At 42.3% G+C, this 20,400-nt stretch overlaps 1 protein-coding gene across 2 annotated transcripts; it reads right to left on the bottom strand.

Annotated features, from left to right (window-relative positions):
- Window positions 1-63: 63 nt before the first annotated feature.
- Window positions 64-10,621, bottom strand: snx11 (sorting nexin 11). 2 transcript variants are annotated; one of them, XM_056297169.1, is made up of 7 exons: window positions 10,507-10,621; window positions 9,387-9,441; window positions 8,961-9,047; window positions 7,281-7,381; window positions 6,578-6,673; window positions 6,223-6,450; window positions 64-4,558 (listed from the first exon to the last, which is right to left on the bottom strand). In XM_056297169.1, exons 2-7 carry the CDS (start codon window positions 9,408-9,410, stop codon window positions 3,139-3,141), a joined length of 1,956 nt encoding a protein of 651 aa, XP_056153144.1. In that variant the 5' UTR covers window positions 9,411-9,441; window positions 10,507-10,621; the 3' UTR covers window positions 64-3,138. The 2 variants fall into 2 exon arrangements, with proteins under 2 accessions (XP_056153144.1, XP_056153145.1); XM_056297170.1 differs by having other exon boundaries at window positions 9,387-9,426; window positions 10,507-10,612.
- Window positions 10,622-20,400: the final 9,779 nt, after the last annotated feature.

Genomic DNA, 20,400 nt, shown 5'->3' with positions numbered 1-20,400 from the left:
ACTACAGTGTGAACTAAAAGTATTATAATATCTTTAATTTGAAGTCATACAGACACAAAACAATTCACAGGGGTGAAAACGGTTTATTTTGGTGTACATCTAAATTCCCAGGTAACAGACACCATTTACTATGACAGTGAAATTAACACTATTGCCCTTGTACATCCTTTAAAGGTAGGGGTGGGGGTGGGGGGGGCTTTCACCTATGTGAATGTGTGAATGTTTTGACTATGAAACAAACTTTCATTTTAAAAACCGCTCTTTTGCCAAATCCTATGACGGTCGGTGCGATCTGTTCGGTGCAACAGTGCAGATTACCGTGTCAGGATTACGAGAATTTGCCATCTGGGCGTCCTTCAGCAGTCACCGCTTTGACGCCAAGACAGACAATAAACTTCAAACTCAGCTATTAGAGACAAAGGAAATGAGTAAAAGGCTTGCTTCTGTTTGAAACTATGAAATCTGGGTCCCTTTTTTAAAGGCAAAAAGAAGCATTCAAAAACTAATGACAAACACAAGCAGCATTATCATGTAAAAATATCACGGTCCAACTGCGGGTCCAAACCGGCAGCTCGGTCAATTTAACTCCCTGTTAATTTCAAGAGGACATTTTCTGGTTCAGTTTGGCTCGGATTTTCAAAATTATGAATGGGTACGATTTAAAATGATTCAGGCTTGCATAAATAGCCTCTGTTCTGACAAAAGGGGAATTTTGTGTTTTGAAAATTAATGGAGCTTTCCAGACTCTGTCATTTGACAAACATTAATTGAAAAACCCTGTTGTCACCTCAGCAGTGTGTGTAAGCAGGATGTCAGCCTCAAGGCCCAAGTCTGCACGATAATGCATTCAACACACCATTACTACAGCAAACAAGACAGAAATTAAAAGAACATACAATATAATCACAAAGTCAGCTGCAACAGGGTCAACAAATGTACAGTAGCACTATATTTATATATATATATTTTGTTTCCTAGTTTGCATGCATCTGTTTAAGTGCACTACAAAACTTCTCAGGGAAATTTATGAAAATGAAACCTCAAATTGTGAATAGTAGCAAAATACTCACTTGTGGTTTGTGGGAAAATTTGGCTAGGATATGAATGGCACCAAAAACTCAAAAAGAGGAAATGCAATACATTACAGGTCAGAAGAGGGGAAAATATTCTATATGTAGCATAGATCAGATAATGTGAATCCAGTTGCATATTGCTACTGTTCTATCATTTATCTTTTTAATGAATATTAGCCTGACCCTAGCACTGTAGTTTTTCCATTTATAGCCAGATTGAATATTTAGCTTTCCATGTGTCACACACACACACACCACTAACATGCCACACATGCACAGAATACTGATAATTTGTATATCAAATTTCCATTCGCTAAATTGGTCTAAACTCAAATAGAAAAAAAAGGCAAATTAAAAAAAAAAACTCACATGTAATAATAAAAAATTGAAGCATAAATTCATGTAACATCCTATCATTTCAACAATGACGCTCAAGAAGCTTCCAGCACTGAAACAGCCCAGGCACTTGAATTGCCAACATATTATCATCAAAACCAATGTGGTTTTGCATGCAGTGCACTACATTTTCAACTAAACGCTGTGGTCAGAGACACTCGAGCCTCGCTTAGCGAAGGACAACTGTGGTTGTACAATTTTCAGACAAAGGTACTTTGTCAAATGACAAAGCAGTAGTAACGTTTCTACCGATTTACATATGACGTGACAAGTTTTGTTTTCACATGGTTTAGACATTAAACCATGTGATGTAATGTAGGTGTCCAGATTGACTTTGGACGCAAAGATTATAGAGTGGTAGGAAGCTTTTGCGTTGATCTTTGACATCTATTTCCCAGTTGGTGGTCGTTGACTGTAGGTGATCTGTTTCCTTTCTCAGAAGGGATTGGTAAGGCTCATAAGAACTTGCCCTAATTAACCAGGAATAATTGGCATAACCTAGTCATGTTTGTTACTGGAGCTATGAATAGTAAAAATTATAAATAATTTGGAATTGATTAGGAGGTTGGATAAAGTACATGGTAAACATTTCATCCAATGTACGACTTACTGTAATTACATTAGCTTTATCGTAAGTAAACATTTTGACTGGTTATGACTGAAATCATCTTGCATTTCCCTATACTTTCATGCTTTAACAATATTTTGACTAGCCATAATTAAAAATGTGAATATCTTTATATTCATCATTTCCCATTTAACTTCATAAGCAATTAAAAGGTCAAGTCAATTTTTGGGTGGTCTTTCCCTTTATTGAAATTAATATATTAATGGAATTATGGGTCCCTAGAAATGAGGACTAAATATCTATTATTCAAAATGGCTTGAGTAAATAAATGTTAAAATGGCTTTTCATAGCAAGGCTTTCAACCCCAAAACACTGACGAACAAATCAAGACCCCGTGTGCCCTTATCGGTGATGTGGACTGGGGTGCAGTTCACTACTGCAGCCACAATTATCCAAAGCCTATCAATCGTTAAACATAAACTGAAACGACCATAATTACAAGCCTTGAATTGGGAACAGCTGTTTATCTACAATAAGGAGAAAGCACATTTTAAAAGATACTCCAGTGACTTTGTTTCTGCTTTACAGCTTTAAAATACTTTACTGTTGTCACACATCTTCAACCAGATCTGAGTTAATAATCAGATACTTAAAACATCAAACGTCCTGTTTACACACACGCTAATGAACTCTGAACCCATATGTTCATAAAACCAGTGTTCTCTTTGCCCATGGGCGGGCATTTGATGTAAACGCATACATCCTTTGGTGAGCTTTACCGCCCTCTGCTGTTTAAACATTGCCATCAACAAGACCAGCCGAGTCAAGGAACAGGTAAGGTAAAGGGACAACGTTAAATGTGTTATGTTTTTTTTTTTAAATCAACTAAAAAAACAAACCAATTTCTACAAAATGTCTGATGATAAAACTCAAATCGCCAGTCAATGCTTGCAGAACGTGAATAATAAACCTTAGTTAATACTTTCACTCTTAATATGCAGTGTGTGTGTGCAAGTCTCAATGAATGCATCTTTGGCAAAAGGCATTCCCACCATTCGTTGTTCAGCCTCAGTGAGTGTGCAGCAGCCCTGGCTGAGGTTCTCAGTCTGTGTTGTTGACTCTTACATTTGCTAAACTTCCCTCCTCTGAAATGTTCGAAGAGGAAGAGGGCAGGATAATCTGCTCTGTGGATTTGCAATTGGTTGAGTCAACTACACAGTCAACCTCTGGGATGTTGGCGTCTCTCCGTTGAGTCCAGTCTCCACTGTCCACTGGTCCAGTGGACTTCAGATCCAGAGTTTTAGCCAAGCTAATGATGTCAGCTGTGTGTTGGAGTGCCTCATCTTTTTTAGCCTCAACCCGGTTTGTTTTCTCCTGGGGACTTTGTATATTAGAAATGCTTTCTTCCTCCACTGAGTTTCCATTCATTTGTTGTTCTATATTATCCCTGCTGGAGGCCTCTACTTCTGGCCAATGAGTAACTTCCTCAGCAGGAATCTCCAAGTAGCCATTGGTACTCTGGATGATGTCCTCTGTCTCATCGGGCATACTTTCTTCATCACTGATCTTTGTGATACTTTCATCTGAAGATAGCAAAGACTTTCTGTCCTCCTCACTACTTCCATTGTTACTATTCTTAACTAAATCTACTTCCTGTTGACCCTGGTCCACCAGAGAGTCTTTTTTTATGATGGCCTCATTGCCACCATCTTCCACCTCTGGCACAATGCTCATATTGTGCGTTTCTCCACAGATTTCAGAATTTGGTGCTGCCTCATTTCCACACCCCAGGTCATCCCACTGTTCACTATCTAGGTCTGTTTGCTCATCTGAGCCCTGACTCTCCTCAGAACAGTTGATATCTGGAATGTAGTTGTCACCATGTTCTAGGACCTTATTCTCAGAGGTGACATGTTTTAAAAAAAATCTGTCAGAGTGGATCTGCTGTGGAACAGATTCCTCAGAGCCAACAAGATACATCAGACGTTCCTCCTCAGGGCTAGCACACTGTTCTGGAACCTCTAGCTGATGGCTGAATTTTTCCAGTGCTACCTCCCCAACACCGTCTGTTTGACCAGCTTCTTCTGGGCTGTCCTGATTACAGACACTTTGACCACTGGGAACTGTCTCTTTAGCCGTAACTAATCTCATTAGGCTCTCTTCTGTTACAGTGCAGTTCTCGTGTTCCTCATTCACCTTCTCCAACTCACAGTCATCCTCAAAGCCTGTCCCCATGGGTGAGTGAACCTCTACTGGTGTCTGAATTCGACAGCCCATCTGCAAGGTTTGCTGTGCTGGACTGGCTCTCTGTGGGGATAGGTCATCCTGGCTGTCACCCAGAAAAAAGGTTGCTGGTTCGTGTTGCTTAACAATGGCCTCTAGATGGTTGTTCTTCTGGAGGACCTTAAGAGAGGACTTGTCAGTGTGGCTGACCTTGATCTCCACTATGGCCTCAAGAGGGTTGGGGTCGCTTGATGTGGGTGGGTCTTTATTTTGCAGAGTAGGTACATGTGGAGCTGGGCTGTGGACAAAGTAAAGAATAGACCTTGGATTTACAAAACCTATGCGCTTACTGACGGTTGAAGACCTACTAGTTCTGATATGAAGGTTACAGAAATTATTAAAATACAAAAAAGTGCATAGCAGGCTGGCATAGTTAAAAGTATGAATTGAAACTTCAATTCATTTACTACTAATCAAGAATCCATTAACATATCTCATCGTATGCTGGATATTGAGTCCTTTGTGACTCAATATCCAGCATACGATATTTGTTTATTGTATATAAACAAATGTTTATTATATTGTTTGTTGTCCTTTGTTTATTGTATATACACCGATCAGCCAAAACATTATAACCATCTGCCTAATATTGTACAGGTCCTCTTCGCGCAACCAAAACAGCTCTGACCCGTCGAGGCATGGATTCAACAACACCTCTGAAGGTGTCCTTTGGTATCTGGCACCATGACGATAGCAGCAGATCCTTTAAGTCATGTAAATTGTGAGGTGGGACCTCCACCTCCGTAGATCGGACTTGTTTTTCCAGCACATATCACAGATGCTCGATCGGCTTGAGAACTTGAGAATCTGGAGGTCAAGACAACACCTTGACCTCTATCATGTTCTTCAAACCATTCCTGAACAATTCTTGCAGTGTGGCAGGGCGCATTATCCTGCTGAAAGAGGCCACTGCCATCAAGGAATACTGTTGCCATGAAGGGGTGTACATGGTCTGCAACAATGTTTAGGTAGGTGGTACGTATCAAAGTAAAATCCACATGAATGTAAGGGCCCAAGGTTTCCCTGCAGAACATTGCCCAGAGCATCGCACTGCCTCTGCCGGCTTGCCTTCTTCCCATAGTGGTGGTGCCATCCTGGTGCCATCTCTTCTCCAGGTAAACAATGCACACATACCCGGCCGTCCACATGATGTAAAAGAAAATGTGATTTATCAGAGCAGGCCACCTTCTTCCACTGCTCCATGGTCTAGTTCTGACAGGGGTCATCATGGGCACGCTGACCAGTCTGCGGCTACGCAGCCCCATACGCAACAAGCTGTAATGCACTGTGTTCTGACACCTGTCTTTCATAACCAGCATTAACATTTTTAGCAATTTCAACGACAGTAGCTCTTCTGTGGGATTGGACCAGACAGGCTAGCCTTTGCTCCCCACACGCATCAACAAGCCTTGGGTGCCCACGGCACCACTGCTGGTTCACCAGTTGTCCTTCCTTGGACCACATACTGTGAACACCCAACAAGACCTGCCGTTTTGGAGATGTGCTGACCCAGTCATCTAGCCATCACAATTTGGCCCTTACGCTTGCCCATTTTTCCTGCTTCCAACACATCAACTTCAAGAACTGACTGTTCACTTGCTGCCTAATATATCCCACCCCTTGACAGTTGCCATTTTAACAAGATAATCAATGTTATTCACTTACCTGTCAATGTCTCGGCTGATCAGTGTATGTATCCATATATTGAAATTTCACACAGAAGAACACTTCCAGAATTAGAACAAGCTTGAATTTAGCTGAAAACCACATTGTCAATTATTTGATTGCTGATAACAGGATGGAACATACAGTAGAGATGCCATACAAGTATTATGGGAACTCCCTCTGAAATGCATCTATAGTTCAATAATAAATCATCCATTCTCCATTGTTTCCACATACCTTTCCATGGACTCATAGGGAACTGCAATCAAACTGGGCTCCTTGTTCAGATCCTCCTCCTGAGCCTGAGCAAAGCCACGATTGGACGAAGCATAGGTGAGGATGGCGTCTGTCACAGTATAAGGAGTATGGCCTTGCACACAGTCCTGGATGTGACCAATTGGCAGTTCAGTCTGCAGGAAGAGGTGGAGCTGACTGTCTGACAGACATACCGTCATGTGTACCACTCTGCAGACAAATATACATGCACACCACACACCGACAGTCAGACAGGTATATTTTATAACACAATAATGTTCACAGCAGATTAAATATTGCTAATGATCATTGTTAGGTGTTATGAGGAGGAACTGACTTGTCCAGAAAGACTTGAAGGCCTTTTCTTCTCCTCTCCAAAAAGTCTTCATTGTTAAAGGAGAACAGAGACTTCCCAGGAAGCTCTGGGACAGGCCTGGGAAACAAACAGGAGGATACAAGTAACTCTACGAGAACTAATCTCTTTGATGTTTGTTAATATGTCATATTATTTCCTTTGAGGGGGTTCAAGATTAATGATAGAAGAATTTTATGATGATATTTTATTAAAGGTTATGAGCCATATTGAACCCACAGTCTGAAGAAAATGTCTTGTACCTGTTTTCACTACAGATGTCTGTAGGAGGAAATCTCTTCTAACAAAGCCCAGGTACAATTTTTTTTGTTTGTTAAAAATTTACTGACAGGCAACATATCAGAACACGATTATCATATTTTGGAATAACAACACTTTCAACACATTTCAGTTAAAAAGCAATAGATTAACTTAATGAAGTAATTCTATTCAATGTGGATGAATTAAACTGGAAATGACGCAATGTCAGCCCGAAGAGAAGGTAAAAGCCCATACAGCAGTCGTCCAGAGATGGTATGTTAGGCTCGCTCACTGTCTCTGTCTGTCTGTCTGTCTGTCTGTCTGTCTCAGAATGCCCTACTGCTTCCCTTCAGATTTCCTGTTTTTACTTAACACCGAAACACAGTGAACTTACTTACCCCTCCTCCTAAGAAAACACAAAACTTACACCAAGCCAGCATTCTTCTGAAGCTTCTTCCTCAGCCAGGCAAACTCGCTGTATCGCCGGCGCACACATGATGTCTTGGCTGTGAAGGCCTTACTGTTGGTCTGACAGTTTAGGGAAAAAAAGAAAAAAGGGAGGGGGGGTGATATGTCAGTTATGGTCAATGATATAACATCATGAAAAACAAATTAACATTTCAAAGCATTCGTTTTTTGTTTTGTAAATCATGAGTGTTGGCACTGACTAATGTGGTGACCAGAATGACAAAGGAGTCATATAGTCCAGCATTTAAACTTTTGCTGAGCTTGTACAATAGGCCAAATCTAGCCCATTAACACCACAGAATTGTTTCAGCAAGCTATGACACAATATGAACATGTTGCACAGCAACCTTCCCCTTTTGCACACCATAGTCAAATGTACATCATAGCAAGAAACTGTCATTCTAGAGCAGAGGGACAAATTTCAATTAGGATACACAGCCAGAAGTCTGCAGAGGCACTGCTTCTGCACCATGTCTTTCCTACCTTTCATCAAGCAATTGATTTCCTTCCATTGGATTTCGGTGATTTCAGTAGAAAAAAGCACCAAGGAATAACAACCACTATAGAAATATAGATTAAGATATTGGCATAATACCAGATAGTACTGCCTATTAAAAGATATTTATAACTTCAATCAAATTAGATCATGGCCAATCAACAGCGTGCCCTCAAACATGTACTCTTATAATCTCTGTCTTAATAGGCTTAAAAATGTTAAGATATGAAGTGAATTCTTTAAAGCTCTCACAAGGCCTTGGAGAGAAGAATTATTTTGAAGGAGGACAGAAAGTTAATAACATAAAAATGGTAAAATGTCACGCAATTCTAAACCTTCAGTGCAATGATGGGTACAACATAGGGTGGGGCAGGTTTTAACAGTAGGTGTTTCTGAATTGCTTTTATGCTCCCAGAGGGTTGACCAAGAAATTGGATAACAAGAATGTCAAGATGAGCCACCAATGTTCCCTCAATGGAATTCTAAAAAGGGAAGCCCAATAGGGTGGCAGGGAAAACACAGTGCCAGTTACGTAGTTGCTTGACTGGTACTCAATTCCGTTTTGTATTACCTTTGCATTTTTATTAATATTTTGGTTCTGCATCCCACTTAAATAGCAAATGAATAGGGCAATATATCAGTGATAATAAGGATAAACTGAATATCCCTGAACATCTCACTGGTTCACAATAAGTTTTTATTTATCCTGCATTTGCTCCACACTGACTGATTACACCAAGCATGCATTTTTTTTTCAGCAGTGCATTGCTTCACATATATTAACTTGCACAGACAGCATAACAATCAAGATGAGGTAACATCATGTGCTTTCACATGAGATCACATGGTCGTAAACCAAATTAATGACTCAGACCCACAAAACTGTTACTCACCCATCTAGTCATGGTGACTTACTGCTGACACGGCAATCCAACCCATATGCTATTGGCATGAAAACTACACCTCAATCTTCGTCCATAATTACCCTAAAGAATCCATGTTTTATCTACTCATTTCATGAGTTTGATCATTATCATTACTATGGACACCAAACCCTTTTTTCCTTTAAATAAATTCTGCATGCTCTCCATGTGAAAAAGTACCATTGGAGAATCATGTTGTAAACAAGGTCTTTTTACTCACGTGGAGGAATATCTTGTAATCCACATATGAATTCCAAGAGCCTTCACTCTGAACTCTGGGGTCTTGGACCCGCACTGCAATGAACTCCTTGAGGAAAAAAAAACAAAGAGGTTGCTTAATATGCCAAAATAAACAATCGTAATGTGTGTTTGTTATCTGTGTTTAGCTTGATTGTGGTAAGATCGAGAGACTGAATTACTGCAAGCTGTGGTTGCCATAGACTGTGTTCTTCATACACTTTTGAACACATCAATAAAGGCTTTGTTCTGTGACACCCGTAGGCTTAAATTGTATGTGTGTACTTCTGTTAAATGTAGATGTATATCCCTGTAGAATGTTGAATCAGTTTCACAGCCACAAAGGAACTCCTATGTGAAGAGAATATTAGTGTTGAGTTTTGACAGCAATCGAATTGAGGTTACTTACATCTTCTTCTTGATTCTTGATCATCCTACTGTGGGCTGCACTGCACAGGAAGCATCTACAAATCAACAAAGTAAGAAATATGATGAAGGGGGAAAAATTCAACGGCATATCTACAGTCCACTTTGAGTGTCACTCAGATTTTGTCTGATGGGTGTCACCTTAAATGATTTTTCCTCCAGAGGAGGACTTGCTCAACAAAAATCAATGTCGCCCCTGCATTTTTTCCCCCTGCTGCCTTAAGAGGGGCAAAGTTTAAAGCAGCCCATGGGGTTTTGTGAAAAAAAAAGAAATGAAAAGCAGTGAGTTGTAATTTCTATTGAATACTTTGATTTAATGCACCAGTGTCAAGGGCAAAGTGAGCTTATATTCTTACTGGCAAAGGTTAATTTACAAAGGTGGATTTGTAAGCTGTGTATATCTGGTCAGCATATTTAATTGAGGCAGCCATTTGATAACTCAACTGACAAGATTTTCAACCACCCAATTCCCTCTAATGTCCAAGTCAGTTTTTACTTTGGTGCTGAGCCCACCTAAGGTATAGTTACATCATATCCACTGTATTGACATATGATAAGCTCACTCTGCAAGTTGTAACTAAGGTATTAATACTTAAAAACACACTGACAGGCATTATATTAGGGTTGAAAACAAGGAAAGCAAACAAGACTGATGTATAGAAAATTTACTTATGATTTGATTGAAACTTAAAACGCAGCAAACAAGCCTAATTCGCATAAAAACGCTTGTTTATATGCAGGTGTCAGCCACCCTGTCTAATTAAAGACAGCCTTAAAAGAACATTGTTAACTTCTCATTCTAGGTGTGAACTTCTCATTTTGCCGTCACTGTGTAAACAAACAGTCATATCAATAATGTTGCTAGTGTTAGGCAGCAAATAAGTGAGCCAAAGGCAACAAAGTTAATTTGCCAATACGATCAAATGACTTTATATATAAAGCAAACTCTGACCCAGCTGCCAAATGAGGACCGATACCTAACTTACATTCGCTTCCTCAGCCTGCCAACTGAGCATGACTAAATGATTTTGACTTGTCCAAGTACCTCGGCTATGATCAACATTGGTTGGAGAAAAGTTCCAAATGGCCACCAAGTCACTTACTTTCATAAAGTATGCAGTTGTTGCGGTGTTATTTTAAAAAACGACGTCTCTTGCTGTTGTTATCGCTAAAAGGCGATCATGAAAATCCAGCGGAGCTTCACCGCGGACGTTCTGGTCCATTTTGTAACAACGTGATGACGCAACGCGAAAAGACATCCGCTTCCGGCTTGTGCGCGCGAGCTTTGTGAAAGCTTGCTAAAAATATTTTTTTTTTCGTCTGTTCCCGGTTGTAACGTGAACGAAAGTAGCGACAAGCACTTTTTTTATTTTACTTGAAAAAATATAATTAAAAATAAAGAGAATAAATGCATATGGGGAAAAAAACAAAACAAATGGCGTAGCGTGAAAACAGCAAGTCCCTGTGTCGGACCACGCATGGTTAAATACCGGAGATGTCGCGGAAAGCAATTATTTGAGTAAACACGTTTAAAGACAAGTAATACAAACAAGCCCACCCGTTAAAGCCCCACACTGAACAAGCAAATGGGAAAAACAGTAATGGATCACTGGAATGGGACTTGGATAGAGACGCTGTGTGCGTGGACAGAGTATTGAAAAGCAACCAATGTGTCACCAGTTGACAAAGTTTAGTGTCTTTATTGGCCATGCTATTGGAAGTTTTGCAAGGGTCTCTGCGTTGTATAGAAAACGTACACATTTTCATTCAATTCATGCAGGGTTACCAGACAGGCCTCGGGGTCCCGAGGGGTCAGGGAGCGCCTAGCATGAATCGCAGAAAGTTGAATCAGTTCATCTGGACACAACGTTTATTGAGAGAAACGTTTGATCACTCATCCAAGTGACCTCTCCACTCTCAACTGACTGCAGGTATCCCCACCCTTATAAAGAATACATTTGCATAAAGACCGAAACCTACGATCAGTTTCATACGCAAATAGCCATGACTATTAACTAGAGTTAGAACGGCCATGTGTACTACTCACAGAGGATTGGGGGACGTTTCACTGATTCTCGAGATAAGGGACAAAACATGTCCTACCCCGAAAAGTCTTCTTTGCATTAAAAATCAAGAAATTGGTAATAAAAAAAAAAAAAAAAAAAAAGTGAAATCTGAAAGACTGTGTCTACTACTACTACTACTACTTTCGACTGCTCCCGTTAGGGGTCGCCACAGCGGATCATCCGTTTCCATTTCTTCCTGTCTTCTGCGTCTTCTTCTGTCACACCAGCCACCTGCATGTCTTCCCTCACCACATCCATAAACCTCCTCTTTGGCCTTCCTCTTTTCCTCTTCCCTAGCAGCTCCATATTCAGTATCCTTCACCCAATATACCCAGCATCTCTCCTCCACACATGTCCAAGCCATCTCAATCTTGCCTCTCTTGCTTTGTCTCCAAACCGTCCAACTTGAGCAGTCCCTCTAATATAATCGTTCCTAATCCTGTCCTTCTTCGTTACTCCCAGTGAAAATCTTAGCATCTTCAACTCTGCCACCTCCACCCCCGCCTCCTGTCTTTTCATCAGTGCCGCTGTCTCCAAACCATATAACATAGCTGGTCTCACAACCATCTTGTAAACCTTCCCTTTAACTCTTGCTGGTACCCTTCTGTCGCAAATCACTCCTGACACTCTTCTCCACCCACTCCACCCTGCCTGCACTCTCTTCTTCACCTCTCTACTGCACTCCCCGTTACTTTGGACAGTTGACCCCAAGTATTTAAACTCAAATGCCTTTGTCACCTCCACTCCTTGCATCCTCACCATTCCACTGTCCTCCCTCTCATTCATGCATAGGTATTCCGTCTTGCTCCTGCTGACTTTCATTCCTCTTCTCCCCAGTGCATACCTCCACCTCTCCAGGCTCTCCTCAACCTGCACCCTACTCTCGCTACAGATCACAATGTCATCTGCGAACATCATCATCCATGGAGACTCCTGCCTGATCTTGTCCGTCAACCTGTCCATCACCGTTGCAAACAAGAAAGGGCTCAGAGCCGATCCTTGGTATAATCTCACCTCCACCTTGAACCCATCTGTCATTCCAACCGCACACCTCACCATTGTCACACTTCCCTCATACGTATCCTGCACCACTCCTACATACTTCTCTGCAACTCCTGACTTCCTCATACAATACCACACCTCCTCTCTCGGCACCCTGTCATATGCTTTCTCTAAATCCACAAAGACACAATGCAACTCTTTCTGGCCTTCTCTATACTTCTCAATCAACATTCTCAAAGCAAACATCGCATCTGTGGTGCTCTTTCGTGGCATGAAACCATACTGCTGCTCGCTGATCATCACCTCTCCTCTTAACCTTGTATTACTCTTTCCCAAATCTTCATGTTGTGGCTTTATACCTCTGTAGTTGTTACAGTTCTGCACATCACCCTTGTTCTTGAAAATCATACATACATACATACATACATACATACATACATACATACATACATACATACATACATACATACATACATACATACATACATACATACATACATTTTTAAACAATTGCATTAGAATTTGTTAAAATGCAGGGTCTGTACTTGGAAAGTACACGTAACTCAATCTGTCCTCGGCAAGTGGTAACAATACCAAACTGCCAAAAAAGTGTTTAAAAATGCTAAAAATGCACAAATATAAATTCAAAATGAATGGTTAAATAAGATATCCCACACTGCATCCATCATCTGAGCCACTTACCCTGCTCTCAGGAGCCTATTCCAGCAGTCATTGGGAGACACCCTGGACAGGGACAATTTAGTATGGCCGATTCACCTAACTTACATGTCTTCGGATTGTAGGAGGAAACTGACGCTCCCGGAGGAAAGCCATACAGACAACATGCAAATTCCATACAGTGCGACCGACCAAGTGTTGGACTACCCCGGGGCTCGAACCCGGGACCTTCTTGCTGTGAGGCGACCGCGCTAACCACTGCGCCACCGTCCCGCTACACTACATTACGTGAACGTTAAATTATATTTTTCATAAAAAACTGCCTATCAAAGTTGTATCCTCACTTCCCCTCACAGCCGTCAGATTTTTTTTTATAATCCTTAATAAATCAGGCAATGTCATCCGCTATAACCATGGATGTATTAAAGTAGAATTGGATACGGCGCCGGCGCTCAGCCTTGCAGACAATTTTCTTCTCCAGTGGTCACTCGCGGTATTGCAGCAAAAAAAATCCCCTGCGGCCCAAAAAGCATTTTCTCATAGACCACCATTGTAAAAGAGACGCCTTTAAAACTGTTGACAGGACACCTGGAGCTATAATCATGGTCAATTATCACTCTTTGTATTGTATATTTTTAAGCCATGGGGGTTTCATCTTTTTAAAACTTTTCCAACGCTCAGAAAAATCTTTTTATCTGCATAACGGCTGCTGTTCTATTATAACAGGTGTCTGAAACTCAGATTTGACCAGAATTGTAAAGTGCTTTGAGTGGCTGTTGCAGCTAGAAAAGCGCTATATAAAATGCAACTTGATTGATTGATTGATCGATGACATCACGGCTGTGCACGAGCACTCTACGCGCGGTCATGTTGTGTCTCGGGAACGAGGATCTTTGCTAGTCATGAACGCGCAGCGCCGGTGTGCTGCGCGTTCATGAAATGCTATGCTAGCGGACTTCATGGACGCATAATAAGACTACTACGGGACTTATGGGACTTGAAACCAGGATGTAGTTATACAAACGCCAAGAAAGAAAGAAAAAAACCCCAACTATGTTCAAAACAGACTAACAAGCGACCAATAAATGCGACGCCACCAACTCAAAATATCTTGATGTGTGAAAGAGAAGGCTCAGCTTTATCATTTATTCACCTTTACCTTTGATTTTTGTTCATCCGAACAGCGTTTGTTGAACCTGTGTGTCGTTCCCGACACAAACGTCATGAAGAGAAAAAAAAAAGATTTTTCTGGGCTTTTGAAAATTTAAAAAAAGATTAAAACCCCATGGCTTAAAAATATACAATACAAAGAGTAATAATTGACTATGATTATGGCTGCAGGTGTTCTGTCAACAGTTTTACAGGCGTCTCTTTTACAATGGTGGTCTATGGGAAAATGCTTTTGGGCCGCAGGGGATTTTTTTTTCTGCTGCAATACCGCGAGTGACCACTGGACAAATTGTCTGCAAGGCTGAGCGGCGGCGCCGTATCCAGTTCTACTATAAAACATCCATGGTTCTATTGTAATACATCCATGGCTATAGCCCTGGGGACCCCTTTTCCACTTCCTGCCGTGGATACAACAGTAGGACACTTGGTCTGGTAAGTTTTCAATTTTATAACTTGCTACAGTTGCCTTGAAATTTCAGAAAAATAACTAATTAACAGAGACGATTCAATGTGAAAAAATATATATTGTGGGCCGTACAAAAGCCGCTTTCACATGTCAATGTCGAATTTGACAGCTGCACTCGAAGATCGTTCACTGTGCAATTTTGGATCTGTTCTCAAGATGGCGCCGTGAACGATCTTGATTTTGACCTCCAAAGGAGTTGAATCAATGGCGACGGGCGCGGCTGGACATCGGAGCACAGGAGAGCCACGCATATCAATAGCTCCGATACCGACGGGCGCGGCCAAACATCGGTACACAAAAGAGCCACTCATATCTATGGCTCTGGTAGCGACGGGCGTTGGTAAACATCGGATCACAAAGAGCCACGCACATCAATAGCTCTGACAACGACTCCTAGAGGATAAACTCTGAGTCTCATCACCAGCCAGTCAGACTAGCTTGGTCTAGTCAGAAAGGCACGAACTGAGGAAGCCTCTTGGATGAGAGGCGAAACGTCTTCACGGATATATACCAAGTCCAGTCGCACTTGATTCAACTCCTTTGGATAACCATGACCTGGATGAATGAGAACATTCACAGACATATTGATTTTGAGTGCAGCTATCAAATACTGTTACTGTTATATGTGTTTTGGATTTCTGATATTGAATTAAAATGTTTTCAAGTTTATGATTTTTAAACAAACAATGTTGATATCACTGCAGTCACAGCTTTAACGTGTCAACACCGTCTTCCCATTAGTGGAATACATGTTGGCATTTTAGGTTAGGGTACGGAGGCAGCTAGCAACTAAGGAAAAAACAAAATGGCTCCACTGTACAACACACGGTTAAGATGGAAAAACATTTCATTTGGTCAACTCTGTCAGACGTCAACTCCGTCAGACATAAAAATCTGACGGAGTTGACGTTTAACTAGCCATGTGTACTATTCACAGACGATTGGGGAATAGTTGCAATCACAGCATTGTAAGATGGCGACAGATGTACTCTTAACCCCCTCGGTTCAGGGACGGTCGTTCCATCTTCACATAGATGGCCTCTTTGACTCCACCTTCCTCCGTGTACACTATATTGCTCTGTTTGTGTCAGGGGACCCGATCCTTGGGGTGGCCCAATTTCTGGAATGAAATATGAAACTGATCGTTGGTTTCGGTCATGATGCTACTGTATTGTTTGTAAGGGTGGGGATACCTGCAGTCAGTTTAGACTGAAGAGCAGCCTCCTACAGACTGTGCGATTTGGGCCGTCTCAGACGAAAGATGACTAAACGTGGCGATATTTGGTCGTGGTTCCAAAAGGGTGGTCCTACGTTGCACTGTGAGACAGGTTCAAAGTCAGTCGTTATTACGGTCTTGCGACCGAAGATAACCTGGGACAAAAGCATGACAGTGTCAGAAATTTAGGATGACCATCTCACAATGAGACTGCTGCTACGGCGTACGTCTACTAACCATCCAATAGAAATGCAGCACGAAATGACGCAATGATCAACGCAACGCAGAATCTTTGCTGGCGCTAAACACAAACAGATCTAGCATCGATATCCCAAATGCGATGGATTCAACAAAACTTAAACGAGCAACAAAATGAGCTGCGGCGACTACTGAAAGGACTCGACTCCCGCTTGGCGTCGTAGACTGATTGCGCGCGCTGATGCGGCACGCACGCTGATGACGTTTTTATGGACTTGCGTCGGAGCCTGCGAGTCAGTAGGCGTTATCATTGTACAGTCTACATACATCAAACTTGATGTCGTACCCATGCTTATATATTGTAACGTGCATGGATAAGTAGACACGTTGGTCCTTGGCTAACGGGTCGGACCCTTTAGTCGACTGATTAACGTTGTCGCTTGCGGAGTGAAAGACACGGGTTGGCGTCCCGGCTGTGGCGGATCCCGGACTGCCCCCCCCCCCGAATTCGCTACATTAGTGTCGGAAGTGGAATGGTGAGACCGTGAGGTCTTCGGAAGCGCGTGGGCCCAGAGGTGTGAGAGAGCTGATATGCTGAAGCGCGGGGACGCGCTTCCCGAAGGAGGGGGGTAGTGTAACGTGCATGGATAAGTAGACACGTTGGTCTTTAACTAACGGGTCGCACCCTTTAGTCGACTGGTTAACGTTGTCGCTTATGGGATGTGGGAGACGCGAGGTCGCGTACCGGCTGTGGCGGATCCCGGACTGCCCCCCGAATTCACTACAATATTTTAAAACCAAAATTAACCATCTGGTTTCTTCAACTTTCTCTCAGGAGCAAACTCGGCCTTTAAGCTTGAAAGAAATAATGATTTGACATTTATACTGACAATTGTTGATATCGACTGATATTAAATGTTTTATCGTGATAACATTTTTGGCCACCCAGTCCTAGTAGATACGTGCATGAATATGTGTTGGCATATGTGTGTGGCAACGCGGAAACGACACCCTCTTCTATTCCTCTACCTCTAGATCAGGGGTCGGGAACCTTTTTGACTGGGAGAGCCATAAAAGCCAAATATTTCTAAATATATTTCATTGAGAGCCATATAGTATTTTTAACGTATAATAAATTAAATATGTCTTACTTTTAATGCGACTTCTGGTGCTGCATGGTTTTGCTGATGGCCTTGTAGTCTGGTTCATACGTGGTGAGGTTGAGCTTCATGCAGGCGTTGAGGCTTCCATCAGTTAAACGTGAGCGTAGGTTGGTCTTAATGTTCCTCATATGCGAGAAAGACTGTTCACATGCATATGTAGAGCCAAACATGGTCAATACGGCAATACTCACACGCTGCATTGTGTGGTATGTCACAGGAAGCTCGTTCCAAGTTTTAAGAATCAGCTGGTCTTCAGGTTGAAGATTTTTAATTTCTGTCCACTTGTGTTCCCTCGCCAGCTCTGCTCGCTGTCGCGCAAGACTTTCCAACTCTCCATTAAGTGACTTGAACTTACTCATCCACATGTCTGATGCCTTCAGGTCAGCAACTTCCAGCTCAAAGTCTCCGATAGAGACCCCGGGGATGCATGTCAGGTCGATTTTGTCCACTGCACACTCATGTGGATGAGTGATGAACTTGAAAAGACCAGTGCGCGCACGAAATTCTCCAAAACGTGCTTTGAATGACTGCAGGAGATTGAACGTAAAGCCAGCTAGCTGCTGGAGATCCAGATGTTGAGTGGAGTCACTTGCTAAGCATGCATCTCTAAATTGTTGCAGTCTTTCAAAGTGCAGAAGACGACCTGTTTCAATGTCCCTGAGAAAGACTTCCAGCTTGCTTTCAAATGCAAACACTGCTTGTTGAAGGGATGAGATTGTATTTCCAATACCTTGCATTTTCACATTGAGCTGGTTCAGATGGCCAGTTATGTCCACGAGATAGTGAAACTGCAGGAGCCAGTCAGTGTTGTCTAGCTCAGGATGCTTGACGCCTTTCATTTCAAGAAAAGTCCGGATTTCACTCAGGCAAGCTGCAAAACGGCTGAGCACCTTCCCCCTTGACAACCAACGCACGTTGCTGTGTAAAAGCAGACCGGGATAATGATTCCCAACTTCTTCTAACAGAGCTTTAAACTGGCGATCATTTAAAGCTCGGGCAACAATACAGTTGACCACTCGAATGACCAGCGACATCACCTCACCAAGCTCCTGGCCACACGTCTGAGCGCAAAGCGCCTCCTGGTGCAGGATGCAATGAAAACTTAGGATGGCTCTCTTTTCATGTTCACGGAGAAGCGCTACAAATCCTTTGTTCTTCCCCAACATACAGGGTGCACCATCAGCACAGACAGAAATAAGTTTATCCATCGGTAGTTTTTTTTTTTAGCAAACTCCATGAAAGACATGAATAAATCCTCTCCTCTTGTTGTCCCTTTCATTGGCAAAACAGCCAAGCTTTCCTCACGCAGTGTGTCACCTGCAGCATACCTGGCAATGATACTGCACTGAGATAGATGGCTAACGTCTGCTGACTCATCTAACGCGAGAGAAAAGTATGTCCCGGCGTTTATGTCCTTAATTTGTGTTTCCTCGACTTGATTTGCCATCATGATGCTACGATCGTGCACAGTTCTTGCTGACAGGGGCATGTCTTTTATTCGTTTGATTATCTTGTCTTTATTTGGGAAGTCATCAAACAGTTCATTGGCCACATCAAGCATGAATGTTTTGGCATACTCGCCATCTGTGAATGACTTTCCATTCCTTACTATTGCCAAAGCCCCCGCAAAGCTAGCGGAATTCCCGTCACCTTGCTTGGTCCACACACGTAGTTGCTGCTGACTCGTCTGCACTCTCCGCTGTAGCTCCTCGCATGCCCTTTTCCTGCTGGCCCCCGCTGGATATTGCAAATGAAGCATGGTGCGTATCGAAGTGCCGCTTTATATTTGACCGTTTCATCGATGCAATTTTATCATTGCATATTAGACATACCGCAGATCCTGCTCTCTCCACAAATGCAAATTCCTCTGTCCACGCAGCCTGGAATGCACGGTAATCATCGTCTTTTTTTCTTTTCGCTATCTTTTCCGTTACAAGGGTTGAAGCGGATAAACTAGTTGGCTATCTGATAAAATTGATTTCTTCACCTTTACAATGACCCGGACATGCTCGCGAGCCATTGGTTCCCGACCCGACCCACGGGTGACCCGTGACCCGTGAAATTTATCTTCAAAACTAATTTCTGTTTACTTTAAAATGACACAGTATTATTAAGAAATATCACAAGTATTTTAAAATCAGTTCCAAACTGATTTTTTTGAAAAAAAAATGTTCAACTCAAAATTGTCTGGGAGCCATATGCCGTCACCGGAAGAACCATATATGGCTCGCGAGCCATAGGTTCCCGACCGCTGCTCTAGATAGTACACAACCTCTGAATTCAAAACCATCTCGTCATCACCTCTACCAAGGTTTTTGTATACTGTAACGTGCATGGATAACTAGACATGTTGGTCGCTGGCTAACGGGTCGGACCCTTGGTCGAACGGTTAGCGATGTCTCTTGAGGTACGGGCGATACGGGTTCGCGTCTCGGCCGCTGCAATTTCTGTGGTTGTCCCCTGAATTCGTTACAATACCAACCAAGAACTATTTTCCTAAATTAATCAAGTTTGGGGCAGGTTTTGTGTCTAAAAGAGAGTAGTTCGGGTGGAAAACTTGTGACAGTCAACTGTGATGGCAGTTGAAACAAATGACATTAGGGATAAAAAAAAATATTGCTCCAGAAGAGTCACGAATTTCACTGTCAACAATTATAACGAACAGATAAAATCGGACTGGCAACATGGGGGACAGGCAACGTTCTTTGAAATGAGAGTGAGAAGTCATTGTCTGGACACGTGTACACACACACACACACACACACACACACACACACACACAGTGCAACCTAACCTCTGTGTAATTATTCTGCAATATCCTCTGTACAATACAATATTCTGACTAATGATTGTATGCAACATTTATTGTCTTTATATTTATATGTTTTACGCGGCACGGTGGCGCAGTAGTTAGCGCGGTCTTCTCACAGCAAGAAGGTTTTGGGTTCGAGCCCCGGGGTAGTCCAACCTTGGTGGGTCGTCTCGGGTCATCCTGTGTGTGGAGTTTGCATGTTGTCTGCGTGGGTTTTCTTCCGGGG

The sequence above is a fragment of the Lampris incognitus genome, chromosome 17 (assembly GCF_029633865.1).
Source record: "Lampris incognitus isolate fLamInc1 chromosome 17, fLamInc1.hap2, whole genome shotgun sequence".
Taxonomy (NCBI): Eukaryota; Metazoa; Chordata; class Actinopteri; order Lampriformes; family Lampridae; genus Lampris; species Lampris incognitus.
The sequence above is the reverse complement of the archived record's forward strand: the minus strand, read 5'-3'. Positions and strand labels throughout refer to the sequence as shown.

Coding starts and splice junctions, on each gene's coding strand:
- snx11 (XM_056297169.1), bottom strand. CDS start 9,410: ATGATCAAGAATCAAGAAGAAGAT. Junction 9,048..9,386: donor TCAAGAATCAAGAAGAAGAT/GTAAGTAACCTC, acceptor TTTTTCCTCAAG/GAGTTCATTGCAGTGCGGGT. Junction 4,559..6,222: donor CCCTATGAGTCCATGGAAAG/GTATGTGGAAAC, acceptor CTTTGTCCACAG/CCCAGCTCCACATGTACCTA.